Source organism: Molossus molossus, unplaced genomic scaffold (genome assembly GCF_014108415.1).
Source record: "Molossus molossus isolate mMolMol1 unplaced genomic scaffold, mMolMol1.p scaffold_m16_p_5, whole genome shotgun sequence".
Classification (NCBI taxonomy): domain Eukaryota; kingdom Metazoa; phylum Chordata; class Mammalia; order Chiroptera; family Molossidae; genus Molossus; species Molossus molossus.
Genome location: NW_023425388.1, coordinates 13018400 through 13036132, shown reverse-complemented (window position 1 = coordinate 13036132; position 17733 = coordinate 13018400). Strand labels below are relative to the sequence as shown.

At 48.7% G+C, this 17733-nt stretch overlaps 1 protein-coding gene across 2 annotated transcripts in view; it reads right to left on the bottom strand.

The window, feature by feature from the left end:
• Positions 1-17733, bottom strand: part of LOC118617119 (disco-interacting protein 2 homolog A) — a 275837-nt gene that overhangs the window by 3502 nt on the left and 254602 nt on the right. For both annotated transcript variants that reach the window (XM_036242743.1, XM_036242744.1), the window contains 13 exons: positions 17173-17374; positions 16210-16319; positions 16048-16128; positions 15805-15928; positions 9968-10089; positions 9687-9798; positions 8472-8581; positions 7841-7971; positions 5963-6131; positions 5132-5302; positions 3217-3278; positions 2450-2507; positions 358-432 (listed from right to left, as the gene is read on the bottom strand). In XM_036242743.1, coding sequence (XP_036098636.1) covers positions 358-432; positions 2450-2507; positions 3217-3278; positions 5132-5302; positions 5963-6131; positions 7841-7971; positions 8472-8581; positions 9687-9798; positions 9968-10089; positions 15805-15928; positions 16048-16128; positions 16210-16319; positions 17173-17374 — 1527 coding nt within the window. The remainder of the gene's footprint in view (positions 1-357; positions 433-2449; positions 2508-3216; positions 3279-5131; positions 5303-5962; positions 6132-7840; positions 7972-8471; positions 8582-9686; positions 9799-9967; positions 10090-15804; positions 15929-16047; positions 16129-16209; positions 16320-17172; positions 17375-17733) is intronic.

Genomic DNA, 17733 nt, shown 5'->3' with positions numbered 1-17733 from the left:
CATGACAGCCCCTCGGGGCTATGGCTCCCGGCTCGGTGCAGGAACTGTGTTTTAAGGGACAGCTGCTTTCTCTACACTGCTGGTTCATATGTGGCTCCTGGGGCCTCCCAGTACCTACAAAACTAAAGGTTTCCCTGTTGGTAGGGAACCCAGAGTGGGGACTCATCGTATGGGACCCCAAAATCCTACACAGGTACTGGATACAAAACACAAATGTGCCTAGGCAGGAAAGGACCAAATAGCTTGGCAGATTCCCCAAAGGGTGTAGAATTCCCAATCTGGGGCACATGAAACTAAGGTGAATGAAACTCCAGAACCGAACTCCCCAGCCTCACCTCCGGTTCTCTCAAGCCTCACCTCTCCCAGATGCGAGTCTCCAAGGGGCCCTTTGGTCTCAGTGTGCGCAATGATGACTTTCACTCCAGGAAGGATCTGGAAGGAGAACCGTGACCATGTCAAAGACAATATGAGACTGATTCAATGACATTAAAAACAGCCTTCAGAAGCTGATCCAAACGACGTGATGTGCACATGTAAGTGATCAGGAGGCTTAAAGCCAACCTAAATTTGAATGTGAACAGAAATAACAGACTTGAATAGATAAAAAATATATGTGAATCTTAGCAAAATTACCCCAGTTCCTAAGAATAGACCCTAGTTTGAATGTCATGAGGGGCAGAGTAGGTCTATGTAAGCCCTGCTCTACCTGAGATCTTTCAAGGCCACTCGAGGACCACCTGCCTCTCCTGGGAGCACACAAGTGCAGAGAGCCATCCAGCTCCACCACTCAGCTGTGTCCCAGCCCAGCCATGCAAGGGCTCTGTCCATGAGCTTCATCAAGCCTCCTAGTTCTGGGCCGGAATGCTAACCTTGAAGAGCCCTTCCTGCCTATGACTCAGTCCAACCACTGGTCACCTGCTCTGTGTTGACTCAGGACAGACAGAAGCACCAGCTCTTACCCAGGAACCATGGTAGGGTGCCTCAGGTCAGGGGACCCCTCACACTCAGTCCTGGGGAGACATGGGCTCAGCTCAGACCATGTGGGTGCTGTTGGCATGGTCACCTGTTCTGTCCTCAGTTTCCTCACATACAAAACGGGAGATGACAATGAGGTCCTCTCGGCAGGTGGGGAGGGACAAGGGGCCGCAGGAAGGTTGAGTGTAGGCTGTTGTCCACAGTCAGTACTAGGCCCTCCTCTCTTCTCACCGTCATAGAGCCCTTGCCACACGCTGTCTTGTGGGACAGTCCTGTCTTCCTGGATGCTGCTAGAGTCTAAGACCTCTCTCCATGGGGCCCACCTGAACCCTGAAGCCAGAGCTCCTTCCAGAACACAAATCCATCAGGAAAAAGTCATTGTAACAGCAAAATAGGAAGGAAAAAAGTCCATCAGAAGAGAGGGGGATGATTAAAACAATGATGGAACTACCATAAATGATAAAATATGAAAGGCAAAAAAGAACTGTTTTGAGACACAGGAAAAATATGCTGAGTATACAAAAGGATAAAGCAAAGCCATTCACTGAGTATGCACTCCAGCAATGTGCTCAGAAAGGGGAGGTCACTGCCATATGCACCTCTCAGGTGGTTCCCTCTGAGTGACACTAAAGACAGGCACGTGGGAGGTGTGCTTCCAAGGCCTTGCACCTGCATGTGAGTTCACTCATTCCTCCTCCTCTTCCCCCAGCTCAGCTCTAGCTACGCTACTCTCCCTGTGGCCATGCTCCCTCCCCAGAACGTTTGACCAGCAGAGCCCTCTGCCCTGGGCCCCTGTGGCTACACCTCCTCTTCCCTAGTACAGACACCTGGGCTCCTGTCCAGGCACCTCGCTGCCTCCCTAAGGGTGGCTATGGCCTTGGGACTGTGTGAGCAGAGTCAGGTGGCACTCTAGGCTGTGTGAGTTGGGGGCTGCTTGTTCCTGGCCATGCTGAGCATTTGGCCCTGCCCGCTATCCTGCTGTCTCCTGGCCATGACACAGGGCAGCTGCTAGATCACATTTTCATTTTCATGTGGGGTTTCTTCCTTCCTTCAAACCTCCCCTGGTTCTGAGGACACCTGTTCTCCTGGGTCTGTGTGTGCTGACCCATTTCACAGCGCTCACAGTTTTAACCTGGGCACCCTCAGGTTGTCTCACCCTTCCCACCCTCACCCCTCCCAACCCCTGTTCCTGGCTGTCACCTGAGCCAGGAGCAGAGCTGTGTGGCTGAGCTGGCCCTTGCTCCAAGACTGTGTGAAGACATCGGGCCCTGACCCAAGGGCCCAGCAGCCTCAAGCCCCAACAGTGGGAGTTCCTTCCATGTTTCTGTGCCTGAAGTCCTCCTTTCTTGGTTTTATGCTCAAATGTGTACTTAAGACTTAACCTAGTCCTTGTGTATGTTTGTAGTGAGGAGGAGGCCTCCTGAAACAGCCCAGCCCGACCATCTGTATTCATCAGAACTCCAGCTTCCACTACCTTTCCAGACTCCGTCAATGGCAGACTGTGCGGAGAACCCCGTTCTACCAAACGTACCCTAAAAATTAAAATAGGAAAATTATCAGGATAAAATTTACCACACAGGTAACAATCTCTAAAATGGCAACTCATAAAATAATCAGAAATTATCACTATGATGGTCAGTCTGTTGACAACAGCCAAGATTTTAGCCTGTCACACAACCCTGTTGTGACCTTGGAACAGTGATTTCAGGTGCCACAGAGGACATGCCCTCTACGTACCTGGCTCACCTGGCATGGTTCAGAGCAGGAGCCTGTTCCAGGTTTCTTTCGGACCTTCCCCGACCAGCTGGCCTGTCCACAGTAATCTCTACCACTGTTTACCGTAAGCTGTGGCATGGTCACATTTGAGGGCCCAGACTGGGATCTGATTTCAAAGCTGGGAAGAACCTGGACCCACAGACATATACTGTGGCCCTCAGCACACGTTTACTGATATAAAAACTAAGACCTGCCTTCAAATGGTATTGTGTAAAAAAAGTCCTTGCCGTTAGTTGGTTTACTTGTCCTCAACCCTATAAAAAGCTAAATGTCAAATGTTTGGTCACTCCTATCACCCTTCCTGGTCATGGGAATGACAGATAAAGGGACACTGACTGAGACGTGAAGACACAGGGACGCAGAGGGGGACCCAGGCTCCCCTAGTAGAGCTTGGCCGGCCGCAGGGAGGTCCAGTAAGGGCAGACCCAGCCGCACACCTTCACCAGAGTTGTTGATGGCTGTTACCTGTCGTGGCGCAGCGCCCTCATGTCCACGTAGACCGTTGTGGGGTCCGGGCCAGCCGTGCCCTGGAAGGAGAGCAGCACGTCTGCATATACATGGCACAGCCACCTAACAGCTCCTCCCCGCCGCCAGGAAGGCAGCAGCTCTGCTCCAGCAGGGAGCCTGCCCAGGAACAATGATGCTTTGCATCCATCTACATGGCTTGATAGCATCGACTGAAACACCAGTAACACTGAACGAATATGCCAGAGTGTATTCAATCTTACATTCAGTTCTAACAGCTGGTCTCTATGTTATGGTAAAAACACCACCATAGGATTTGGGGGCATTTGCACCCAGCCATCAGTCAGGCCTGGCCTCTCTCCAGCCAACTTCATTCTACTGAGGGCTGAAGACAGCAGAGGCTCAATCAGGGTCAGTGGAGTGATATCTTCATTTTCCTTACCTCTGACACTTGGATCCTGAGTGAAGGATGTTATGTTCCACTTTGTTAGATGAGGAACATCAAGTTAAATGGACACTCTGCTCAACAGCACTCTCTGAAGATCCCAAACAACGTTAACAAAAACTGCTTCATTGAGATTCAACAGCCCTTCCCTCCACAGGTAATGCTATAAATGTTAAATTCTTTTGAAAACATTTTTGCTCTTAAATTTTATTACAAAGGAGCTTTTATAATATGTAAAATAATATCCACCGTGGGCAAAGTCAGACAGCAAAAGAAACACATATTTGTCTAGAGTTGAGGAGAAGGCCACATGATCTCATGGGGGAAAGCACAGAGGCACCTCGAAGTCAAGGTCAAGGTCGTACCTGCTCAGCCAGCTTTCCCAGCCTGTTGGGCTGACAGAGGCAAAGGAGGCCAGCAGAGTGAGACAGGAGGAGACGGCCACAGGAGACAAACAGAAAGCAACAGGCCACGTGAGAAACACACGGTAAGAGACAGCAAAATGCATCACTGCATCTCAAAGGGCAAATGCGATTATCTCATTAAGATTTCTGCAATCACACATGGCATCCCACAAGCCAACAAACAGAGGAGATAGCCTTCAAATATTGAGTAAGGAGGGCACACCTTCACTTACAGCCGTTGACTACACACCAACAGCCTGATGCTCAGTCCTACTTCCTACAATAGGAAGGGTGTGAGGAGGGCACCCCAGCCCACCTCCTCCTGCCACATGGCAAAGGTCTGAGGCCTGGAGTGGTCAGCAGTCTTTTCATGGTTGAGAGGACATCAGCTGGGGAAAGGATGATGGCCCGTGACAGGAGTGCTCTGAGATGAGGGCCAAGCTGAGCCAAGACTCCAGAAACAAGAAAACAGCTCCACCCCGGGGCCCGGCTCTGGTTCTGATGCTACGTTTTCCTCCAAGTCTTGTCTATATAGGTGCGCAGGCATTTAGTATATTTTTAGAAAGAAGTGAAATTGAGATACTAGTAAAAACTCTGGAAAATAATCGGAGTCACCTGAAGAAGCAGTGAACAGCACTGAAGTTAGCTGTTCAATTTCTAAAATGTCATGTTTTCTTTTAATAAGTACAATCTTAATGTCTCAAATATGGGTTACGGGCAATACAAATTATCACATTAATGTTTCCATTTAAAACTGCTAGATGTCTTAAAACAATGGTTATTGTTGTTTTAAAAAATCAACTGCATATTTTATCCAACTTAGATAAATTCTTCTAGGTAAGAAATAATCACTGTTGAAAAACAATTTGTTTTTTTCCAAATAAGTCTTGTTCATGAAGAGAATAGAGTATCTTTTAAAACAGAACCCTCACAGCTCTCCAAGATAAACGATCTGGAAATGAAACTTTAAAGGCTCAGAGAATGAGAAATGGATGTGGCCAGCATAACAATGAACAGCAATGATTAAAAAACTGTCCGTTTCGGGTGCCCAGCCCAGCCACCTTACCTGGAGGCAGATGGCCACATTGACCCTGCACCCAAACGTAGTGCTCACTGCGCGAGCGGGCAGGCCCAGGTCCTTGAACAGCTTGGAGAAGGACTGTGTCAGCGCAATCCGGGGCCGCTCCTCAGCAACCACCATGCACGTGCGCACACATGACAGGTTCACCCCCTTCATCTGTTGGGAGGAAGCAGGGTGAGACAGGCTCTGAGTACTGTTTTAGGAAGCTTCTGAGGGGACCCATGTGTGACCTAAACATAGACCCTACATCCTCTGCCTTGGTTGCATTCTACAAAATTCTAAGTATGGAAGGAAGCGCTAGAGGGTACCCATCTGCTCCACATCCATACCAGCCCTTCTGCTCATCTGGCCACAGCTCCTCCACAGGGCTCCCCCAGCTCCTGCCCCAGGTCCTCAAGGATCCTGAGGCCTCCAACATGCACCCAGAGCTAGTGTCAGACCTGCCCCTCCACAGGCTTCCCCCCACCCCCCACCATGTACCGGCCCTAAGCCAATCCCACACCCCAGCCCGCCCCACACTCTTATCTCCTGCCACATGGGTGTGCGGATGAAGGGAGCAACCACCTGCATAGGTGTGGTGGGGAGGTGAAGGAGGAGCTCCCAGCAGGGTAGGTGCCGGGAAGGGACATGAAGCCAGCATGACTCAATGCCCAGTAAGGGTTTTCTCTGTTTCCACAAACTGCTTGGACCTGTGTTGGGAGTCTTTTTTTAGGTTCCAGTGGCCTGGTTTAGAGCCAACCTAGGAACCCTTGGTCTGGGCACTTCCTGAGGAGGGATGCAGGACAGTAAATTGAGAGCAGGTACAGAAACACTCACCCTGAGGACACCTGTCTGTGCGCCGAGGCCCTTGGTGCACATCTCCATCACTGAGTAGGAGCAGAAGGTGATGCGGGCCTTGTACTGGCTCACAGCTGACAGCCACAGGGACACATTGCTCTCCAGCTCCAGTGGAGGCACCAGCACAGACTGGTGTCCAGAGTAGACACTGTGGGGGCCACGAAGGGTCAAATCTGCTACAGCTGCTCTGCCCAGGTGTGGCATCTGTGCAGCCCAGATGCCTTGCCTGCCTGCGCCCAAAAGGCCTGGCATGACCGCCTCTTTCTTTTTTTCAAGGATAGAACAAGGGACAATTCTCCCTAATGTCCAGTGAGGGTTTCAGTGAAAAACATGCTGTGGGGATAGGGGTACAATGCATAGGGAGTGCTGGTTTTCTTCCAGCACTTCATAAGGATCCAGAGTTACAGTCAGGAACAGGGTCTGATGGCTGGGGACTTGGTGTTCTAATTCTAAAGACCTGTTGCTACTTCCTAGTATTTGATGGAATTAAGTCATCTCTTCCCAATTACTAGTAATGGATAATGTTTGCATTTAACAAAAAATGTATTTTTTACTCTTTTACTTAATTTCAGATCCAGACTCAAACCCACCCTTCCCTCAAACAAACCTACTCACATGTGTATCTTTGACTTCCCTGCCTCAAAGATGCATCTTAGAATGTTCAGGTTCTCGAGAGCTACATGCAATTCCAATCAAGGAGGTGGGTGGGCACAGCAGCAGGGGTACCTGCACTCACCAGCCCACTTCCTCTACACTCACCTGCACTCTTCCCACACTCCTATACACTCTACCTGCACACTTTACCTGCACACACTTCCTCCACTAACCTGCACACTGTACCTGCAAACTTACCGGCATATTTTTCCTACATGCACCTGCACACTCATCTGTACTCTTTACCTCCACTTACTTGCACACTTACCTGTATACTCTACCTGAACACTCACTTGCACACTCACCTATCTTTACCTCCACTCACTTGCAAATTCTACCTCCACTCACCTGTATATTCTACCAGCACACTCACCTGCACATTATATGCACTCTACCTCCACTCACCTGTATACTATCTGTACTCTACCTCCATTCACCTGTACACACACTCTATCTGAACACTCACCTGCACACTCTACCTCCACTCACCTGTATATTTTACCAGCACACTCAGCTGCACGTTATATGCACACTCTACCTCCACCCACCTGTACCATCTGTACTCTACCTCCATTCACCTGCACACACACTCTATCTGAACACTCACCTGCACACACTACCTCCACCCACCTGTACTATCTGTACTCTACCTCCATTCACCTGCACACACACTCTATCTGAACACTCACCTGCACACATTACCTCCACTCACCTGTACTATCTGTACTCTACCTCATTCACCTGCACACACACTCTATCTGAACACTCACCTGCACACATTACCTCCACTCACCTGTACTATCTGTACTCTACCTCCATTCACCTGCACACACACTCTATCTGAACACTCACCTGCACACATTACCTCCACTCACCTGTACTATCTGTACTCTACCTCCATTCACCTGCACACACACTCTATCTGAACACTCACCTGCACACACTACCTCCACTCACCTGTACTATCTGTACTCTACCTCCATTCACCTGCACACACACTCTATCTGAACACTCACCTGCACACATTACCTCCACTCACCTGTACTATCTGTACTCTACCTCCATTCACCTGCACGCACACTCTATCTGAACACTCACCTGCACACACTACCTCCACTCACCTGTACTATCTGTACTCTACCTCCATTCACCTGCACACACACTCTATCTGAACACTCACCTGCACACACTACCTCCACTCACCTGCACAGACACCACAGGGCGAAGCCAAGGCCACAGTAGGGGTCAAGGCAGATGGCAATCTGCCTCGAGGGATACAGCTCACACTGCAGCTTTATGGAGCGGCACAAGGCACTTGTGGCTGCGTGTGACATCTTAGGGGGTAAAATACAAGGTCTGTTCAGTGATGTGCAGGAAGAAAGGGATTAACAACAGTGCCCTTGTCCATGGTGGCCAGACAAATTTACTTCCTTAAAGAATGACTGGCTCACAACCCCACATAAACCAAATAATACCCAGGAAACAGGACATTAAAAATCTACATGAGATTTCAGGATAATACAGTATTTTAATGAAGCGCTTGGCTCCTGCTAATGTGCAGAGTACAGGGACTCATCAAAGCCACCTGCTCCTCAAGGCAAGTAAGCCATAAATCTGACAGTTCAGGCATTACCATAAAACATCAAAATACGCACTGTTCTCAGGCTAACCCACCTTTGAGTTTACTGATATTAAACACAAACTTTAAGGAACAACATTGTTGATATAGGCTCTGGGTGAGAGGAAGAGCCTGTACACACCCGCACCCAACACCCTTTCTACCCACCCCTGTGTCCAGGGCCAAAGCAGCAGGAGCTACAATCAAAGGACCCACCTTCACGCCTGCTAAGATTCCTGTAGTCGACACACTGAAGTCCAGATACGCCAGCACATCCGGGGAGGGAGGCCTAAACACATTAGCCACCTTCCTTTTTGGTATGTCATCTGTTAATGAGAGACGCCTATTAACACTACTTCAGGCTCTCACAAGGAGAGTTGAGACACGATTTCTACCAAGGAGTCCTGGAGAGAGCACACTCAGAACAGATGTCAGGCTACAGGAAAGCAGACTGTGTATGTGAGTGGGAAAGCTTATTTCAACCCTCAAGGAAACATCACATGGTGTGGACACACCATGACAATGCTGTATGACAGGGACAGTGGGCATGGTGGAGCTGGAGGTGAAGCCATGAGAGCTACAAGGGAGTCCTCTGGTCACCATTGAGAAGGTCAGGAGTGCTCAGGTCACAGAACCTGGGGTGAGCCAGGATCAGAAAAACCCTGGCCAGTGAGAGTGCCATGGAAACGCTTCCATGCCTGTCAGTGTGTCAGGCAAGTGGCCACAGACAACACAGTCCCTGACCTCCTCTCAGAGGTGGTGTCCTGAAGCACAAAAGTGGACAAGTACAATAGGGTAAAAAGGGACTCTGCTCAGTGCTTTGTACCTACGTGGCTGCGTACCTCAAGTCACCAAAGAAGCCTATGTAGTGCTGCTCATCTGGGGTGTCTTGATGAGGTACTCGGGAGATACTCTCAGTCCTAGGCTGACCTGATAGACCAAGGCAGTTGTCCCACAAATATTTCACGGGGTGATGGAGCATTCATCAATGACAGGGACGAGGGATGGGTGTGTGCTGGTGTGTGCATATACTGTGGGACTGTCCATGTCCCCACAACTGCCAACTGCTGTGAGGGAATAGCAGAAGCTGCGGGCCACAGGCACATAAGCCTCAGGCACACAGGCCTCAGGCACACAGGTCTCAGGCACACAGGCCTCAGGCAAGGATCTTTGCTGCCCCTGGAGGAAGAGACCCTGTGAGTAATGAGCTGTGCTTCATGTCTCCCTCAGTCCTATGTCCAGCTCTAGCAGGTGAACACAGGCTGCAGGGTACCAGCCAGCAGGCTATTAGCAGCCTCCTCACCATTTACATCAGCTGCTCTTAACTAACTTATTTTGGGTGGCCATAATAAGTCTCTGCAACAATGAAAGGAAAGAGAGTTCGTCCTGGTGGGGACCCATGTGCACACCAATGGCACTAAGGACACGTACCTGTATCTAGAATAGTGGGCCAGGTCCTGACGTCTACAGTGGCTGCTGCTTCCTTGGACTTGAGCAGTCGCATGATGGCCTGTGTGGTGAGGACACATGCAGACTTGCTGACCTGCAGAGTACAGGGATCAAGGCACAAGTGAGACATGATGCCTGGGAGCAAACCCCCGTGTGGGGCCCTGAAAAGATAACCAGACACTGAGAGGAGACGAGACCCGTGGTCTGACCAGCATGTAGGCCCTTGATCAGGTCTGCCCTGTGGGGCCACAGCATACACTCACCTCCACGATCATCTTGACAGTGGGAAGTGTGGTGGCGAGGTTCTGGGGATGCGGGGGCCTCACAGTGACTGGCACGCAACCGCAGTACAGGCAGCCATAGAAGGCAGCAATGAGGTCCACCCCTGGGGAAACACGTAGTCAGAGGGTCAGCGTGGGGTTGATAGCAGCTCACCGCGTCTAGTGCCATGGAACGGCAAAAAGACACGGGGATGCAATGTGCTTTGCCTGGTAAAGGTGCTACTACCCCAACTAGTGAAACACTTATTGAACACAACGCTGTCAGGCAGAGGCAGAAGATACCCATACTGCAGGTTGACTTCTCAAAGACCCTGGAGGCCAGGGAGGGGTGTGGGTGCAGCCTGGGCCTAGTAGAACAGTGAGCTCTGACCACCATCTCTGTGCACAAAATGGACACGGGACGGGTGGCGAGGACAGAAAGGCCCTTTGAGGGCCAGGCTATCCATGAGAGTAGACATGAGAACATAGAAGCGGGGGCAGTATACATGGAAGCCCTGTACCTCCTTGCTCACACATCTACAGGAGGTCGACACCCCTGGGGGCAGGCCAGGATGTCTCTGCCTCGTTCTCAACAACACGATGTAACAAAGAACCACCATGCTGTTCCTTCATCTTTTTCATATGTTTAAAATCCCCCCTAATTAGCACTTGTGGGGAATCATACCACACTGAAAACCCATTTTCTCTTCTTGAACTCAGTCTGACTTGAGAACACCTGTGCCCCCACACCCTGGAGGCCTTTCTAGATATTGCCCTCAAATCAGATAAGGCCCACCTGGCATCCTCAGGCTACAAGACATCAGAGTCTCAGGCTGTTTCAATTCCAGAGTCAAGATAAATATGCCACATTTAACCCAATTCATGGGTTTCACTGGATTACAAATCCCAAGGCTCTACCAATAACTAGGAATGTGACCACTGAAGCCAGGGGCAGCTCAGCATGGTAACTACAGGGGCCTGAGTCCACCCACCAGGCCAGGCTGGTCCTACCAACACTGCTGCCAGAGGACCACCCATCTGCTCAGTGCCTCTGGGCGGCTGGGAGGATCAAGTGAGGGCCACACTGAGGGCCGGCACACAGCAGTTCCAACACACATGTGAGTGTTCAAACACCCAGCACGGTTACTCTGCCAATGTGCCACAAACACATCATTAAACTGAACACAAAGAGGTATCAGTGGGAACTCGTTTCCTGAGCTAGCACAGCTCCTGCTGTCTCTGCAATTTTCCTTTTCTCCCAGAGTCACCGGCAACACACTGGCCCCACCCTTCTGCCACTTCCTGGGGTCACATGCTCCTTTGAGAACTGGAAGACAGTCTTGGATTCTCCAAGAATTAGACAATACACACGCCTATGCCTCTGCAGAGCACCTGCACCACTGGGATTTCCAGGCCCTCCTACTAGTCCACTTTCCACCTGCACTATGGTGTTTAAAATGTAAACTTAGAACTTCACCATGCATGTTCTTTAAACATTTTTGATGAACAGTGTCAAACATGCCCCAAAGTAGAGAAAGGCATCAGCTATTTTCATCACTCAGATTCTCAATTATCAGGATGGCACTGTCTTCTTTTCGCTCTTAGCATTTAAGACAGTTCCCACACACCTCGTTACGTCAGCCCCACCCCCTCCGAGGGTGCCTTCCACACCACGTGCCTATAGCCCCAGCCCTGAGCCTAGGATGTGCTCTTGTCCTCCCAGGCTCTTGGCACGTGCCAGTGTGGACCTTCAGGGGGCCGGGGAGAGACAGCACCCGCCAGCTCTTCCTCCCAGCCAGGGCGATGCTTGCCTTACACTGAGGTGCTCTGTAAGTGCCTTGGAACCCAGGAAGTTACAATCACCCTGGAGAAAAACAGCTTCCCATTCCAGGGACTGGAATGAATACAAGTGACTGTAATGCCAGTAGAAGGTCTGGAGTATCTGATGTCAAGAAATAACCCAGGCTCTTGGGCAGAGGAGCACATGGGTGAGTGGTCACATGAATGTCTACACTCCATGGCAACCTCCCAAGGTAAAGGCCCCCCAGTGGCAGGAGTCCCACCAGATAATCTGAAAAGAGATGGTCACTGCTGAGACCTGGACAAGAGGCCTGGAGGTCAGGCAAGAACGATGTCAGCATAGAGCAGAACACAAGAGTCACCATGGAGAAGATCCAAGACTTGCATGAGAGATCCACAGTGTAAGTCAGAGGAGTTCCGAAAGCAAGACAAGAGAGAAAAGGCAGTAATGAAAAGAACATTTTCCTGAAAGAAAATGAGAGTCTGAAGATTAAATGAGCAACAAAGTGAGAAAGAACCCACACTTGGGCACATCCTGGTAAAATTCCTAACTCTGAGGTGAAAAGGAAAATCCACAAGCTTCTAGGCAAGACAACAACAAACTTATAGAGGGGAAAAGGTGATGCACCAGCACCTACAACCCGAGAGAAGCAAACCAAAGCAACAAACATAACCTGGTTCCTGCTCCAGCTAAGGCACAGTCACCAGGGAAGAGAATGATATGCCGAGTGTGTGTCACCCACAGGCCAGATATGGGAGAAAACAATTTGATGATAGCCAAACAACAAACTCACAGAACTGTGACCTCAACAGCGGACTGGAGAGGAAGGGTCAACCCAACCTGATGGGTATGGATGGACATCTGAGGTCTGCACATAAGCAAAAGTCTAATGAGAACAGCAGAGCGAAGAGTGGGGAATGGAAAGGAGGGAAAGGGACAAGTGAAGATTTCTGGAAGTCTCCAAGGTCGAGCACCGAGCAGGAAGGACAGAGCACCCAGTGGCAAGCACTGTTGTTCTGCATGGGGGAGATCACTGGCATCTCGTTTCCAATTTATGGGTCTGATCAGAGAGCAGAAAGAGGCAAGGAAACCATCCATCATCCATTTACTGGTGAGAGTGTGAGAGCAGCAATTCAACCCAAGAGCAGGCAGGGCCCCCACAGCAGAAACCCTGCTAGAAGGGAAGGACACATCAAGGGAAGAGAGACAAGACAAGGGAAAGAAGGAGAGAAGGGGATGGGTGGCAGTAAGATTGGGGAGGAGACAGAGTCAGTAAACCTCGGAAAGCTGGCCACAACGTGAGCTCACATTTTTACAAAGTTATATAGAGAGACAGCAGATAAAAATTTTAACTATCTTTTTAAAAATATGCTAAAATAGGCCCAGCCGGTGTGGCTCAGTGGTTAAGCGTCGACCCATACACCAAGAGGTTGATGGTTCACTTCTGGTCGGGGCACATGCTCAGGTTGTGGGCCTGATCTCCAGTGGGGGTCATGCAGGAGGTGGCCAATCGATCTTCTCTCTCATCAAATTTCTCTCTCTCCCTCTCACTTCCTCTCTCCCTCAAGTCAATCAATAAAATATTATTATTATTATTTTTTTATCCTCACCCGAGGACATTTTTCCTTTTTTTGCACAGATAGAGAGAGAGGTGGGAGAGAGAGGAAGAGAGAGAGAGAAACATCGACGTGAAAGGGACACATCGAGTGGCTGCCACCCTCACGACCAACCAGGGCCGGGGACAAACTGCAACCGAGGTACATGCCCTTAGCGGGAACCGAACCCGGGTCTCTCCGGACCGCAGGCCGATGCTCCAACCGCTGAGCCAAACCGGCCAGGGCCAATAAAATAAATAAATAAATAAAATATGCTAAAATACATTAAGATGATATAAGACATAAAAGTACAACAGAAATCAGAATTAGAAAAATATATCAGAAATGAGAAAAGAACTAGAAATTATAAAATATCATTTCAAAAAATGAAGATCAAAGCAGAAGGAGCACAAGAGCAAACAGGACAACAGACAAAGCCTCAGTGACAGAAGATGAGAGGGGACTATTAAAACTCGGAGAAGTTTAGTAAGAAACTGGGTCATCTCTACAGAAAATGACAATACTGAAGACAAAGATCTAACACATAAATGGAAGAAGAGAACAGGAAGAGAATCAAAGCAAAGGAAGATAACAAATAGAAAAAAACCTGATTCTAGAAAACTTTCTTGAAATTAAAAAAAAAAATTGAAGCTGCCTACTTAAAAATATCTTCCTTATATATGAGAATATTGACCCATAACAACTAATATTAAGACTACATCCTGGACTTTATAGAAAGAAAAATTTCCCTTTAGGTAGCAGAGCAAAAGCAGCAAGTGGCTCATAAGAAAAAGAAAATTAAATTGCCATCTGACTTTACACCAGAAAATGGAGTAACATCCTTAAGATTCTCAGGGGAAGGAAATGTGGTCAGAGTTTGTTCTGGGAGCAATAGGACCAGACTCCATGGAAAAATGGCTGATCCCAGGTATGGGACAGGATGAGCACAAGATGGGCCTGGGGCCCCCAGGCACACCCAGAACAAAAAAGCCAAATGATGTGGGAGCTAGCCAGAAGAGGCTCCTATTGGCCTAAGATGGGGAAATTTGAGCTTCAAAAAGAAAATAACTGCAGTTGATTGAAACCCAAAAATATGCTTAAGCTCATGAGTTCATAATGATTGGTCACCTCTGGAGTATGCTAGAAAACAAAATTCCATTTATTGAAAATGGACAGAAGAAAAGAATACTACTGCCTTTCACGTATGACGTCTACCACTGGGTGACCAAATACTAGATGAGAGAGTGTCTGTTTATTAGTTTTATGGCTAAAAAATAAAAAAGAAGTGAAAGAAGATCACTGTTTTGTGACCCCTAATGAATTCAGAATGTAGAACACTGAGTACCACTGGCTGCTAATACCACCAAAGGAGAGATTATCCGACATGTGGTTTCTGATGAAATAGCTCAGTATCACTTATAGTCTTGGCAAGGGACTGGAAACTATGTCTGATCTGTTGTCTGGATCTAGCTGCCAAACTGCAGGGAATACAGCACCCGGGAATGTGCTGATTTGCAGGGTTATGCCAGGTCTTTTTTTTTTTTTTTTTTTTTTTATCCTCACCCAAGGACATTTTTCCATTTTTTGGTTCAGGTAGAGTGTGAGGGAGAGAGAGGAAGAGAGAGAGAGAGAAACATCAACGTGAAAGGGACACATCGAGTGGCTGCTACCCGCACAACCAACCAGGGCCGGGGACAAACTGCAACCGAGGTACGCGCCCTTAGCGGGAACCGAACCCGGGTCTCTCAGGACCACAGGCTGATGTTCTAACCGCTGAGCCAAACCGGCCAGGGCTGCCAGGTCTTTAATAGATAAATTGTAAGGGAAGAGGGTAGCCTGTAGATTAAAAGAGACTTAAAAATATATCAAATTTAAGAAAACTTTGCAGACTAAAGTATGTCTAGGGATCAAACTATAAAGAAATAGAAGAAATGCCAACTCCAAAAGTCAGGACAGTGGCTACTTTGGGGAAGAAGGAGAAGGCCATAGTTGGGACAGGAAGACAAAGGCACTTCCGAGTGCCTGGCAAAGACCTATTTCTTGACCTGGCTGGTGGTGACAAGGGTGTGTGCTTTATAATAAAATGTAGGGGAGAGACAGGGAAAGACCAGCCAGATGAAAAGACAAAATAATAATAAAGGCTGTAATACTAAAAATGTCTGAGTCTAATCACAGTAGATTACATTTACAAGGGTGTATAGACATGTAAAAAAGCTAACTGGAACTGCTATCACCCAATGTTAAGTTTCAGAAGCTGGACTGTTATGGTTGCAGTGGTGCAGGACTGCATCCCGGAAGCCCACCAAAGTCTCTCCAACAGTCTGTGGGAAAGGTAACTGTGACACCAGTACCACTAGGACTGTCCCATGAAAAAAGACCCACGGAATCTGGGTGTGTGTGGAGGAGAAATCCAGGTGAGTTCTGGGACGTTTTGGTGTGCTTACCTGGAGGGAAGACCAAAGCCACATGGTCCCCAATGCTCAGTCTTGCCTTCTCCACCAGAGCAGCAGCCACCCTTTCAGCCTTTCGGTGCAGCTGGACACAGGTTGCTGTGCTCGTCACTGTGCCCTAGGAAAGCAGTCACTGAGTCACACTGAGCTGGGGACTTCAGGGTTTGCTCTTCAGGTACCTCAGTATACACCATGCAGGCTCCACTGGCCCCCATGGAGCAGCCGGGCAGGCCTCACCTTGGCATTCAGCAGCAGAAACAGCGGGTGGTCAGGAGTGGTGTGGGCCCTCCACTGCAGCACATCGGGCAGGAACAGGAACTGCACAGAGAGGCCAACTCAGTCCTTCAGAGCTTCACGTGAAAGGTGCCCACCTCACCCTCCCAGGCACTGGTCCGTTACCTTCCTGGCCTGGTCACTGTCTTCCAGGTGAGCCAGCTCCCGCCCAGAGGCCTGCGCAATTCTTTTCCCAGCAACCAGATTCCCAACAATCATGGAGGCTGGTCCAACCTCTAGAAAATGGGAGGATACTGAATAAGCCGATGGCTTCTACTGACATACCACACTTTTTATTTGAATTAGGTATTTAACTCTTCACTATGATATAGATGTTCAGGAAACTAGCTATAAGGTTTATGCTAAATGACAAAGAGAATCTTTCTCTTAAATATAAGCAATACCACATTAAGAAACTTACCATATGGCACATATCTGGGGGGATATGATTTGACCTCAGCCACAGCTAAACTCTTAATATATTTCATTGTTTTACTGTATTTTATATATAAAACAGAAAATTAAATCTTCCAGATTAAATATATTTTATTTAATGATATTTTAGTGTTCAATAAAAAAAAAAAAAAGAAAAGCTAGCATTTACTAAAATTGAAACACTGTACATAACAGTTGAACTAGAGAAGGAAAATTGAGCGTATGTTGAGACTTCCCAGGTCCCATCAACCCATGGCTGTGGTGGCTCACAGGGCTACGGGAAGAAGCACACAACCCTGCCCTGCCACGGCCTTGGCATGACTGCCCTCCATGAGCACTGCAGTAGCCAAAATAGGCCCTTTAATCCAAGTCTGCTCTGGGCAGTGTTTCTACTCTCCCGGAGCCATCGCCTTATTGTCCAAAGCTAAGATGCCAGGCTTGAATTTAGCCATTCATTGGATTCTAACAGGCGGATGGAAGCCACCATACTGGTGGCGTGATAAAGTTCTCTCCTATATGGCTCAGTTCCAAGGAAGGAGGAGCTGGTGAATGGCCTGGTGTGCCACTCGCTCTGGCTCTTAACCCTAACTGGGTTGCACCATTTAACCATGATAGTGGCTGCCACCCATTTTAAGACTGTTATGCACAACTAACCTGGCTGTTTCTGGCGAGGTTTGGGAAGGTTGGTGACACAGGTGTGTGGGCACATAAGCACATTGCACGGGTGCAGCATCCCCTCCAGAAAGCGCTGCTTGGCTTCAGAGATGTGAACCCCTCCAAGAGGAGCCTTGGGCAAGGTGTTGGCAGGAACCAGGGCCAGACAGTACACGCCTACCTGGTGGATGCTGTCAATGGCCTGGAAGGGAGGACACAGGACAGGTGGGACTTCTGAGACCCGACACACTGCATAGCGATGTTGAAGCACATGCTGACCAACTGAAGGCTGCTAGGAAGATGAAGGCTGGGCACTGCACTGGGTGAGGACATTACAACCCAAAGGTCAAGGAGACAGAGTGACTTCAGGACATTTTGTTAAATGAGAAAACAAGATGGACAACATGTGTACACTTTCTATTATCACACACACACAGTGTCTATATATACATGTTCATAAACCTGTAACTGCTTACACTTTTTTTATTATATTTTAGGAAGAGATAGGGAGAGAGAGAGATAGAAACATCAATTGATTGGCTGCCTCCTGCATGCCCTCCA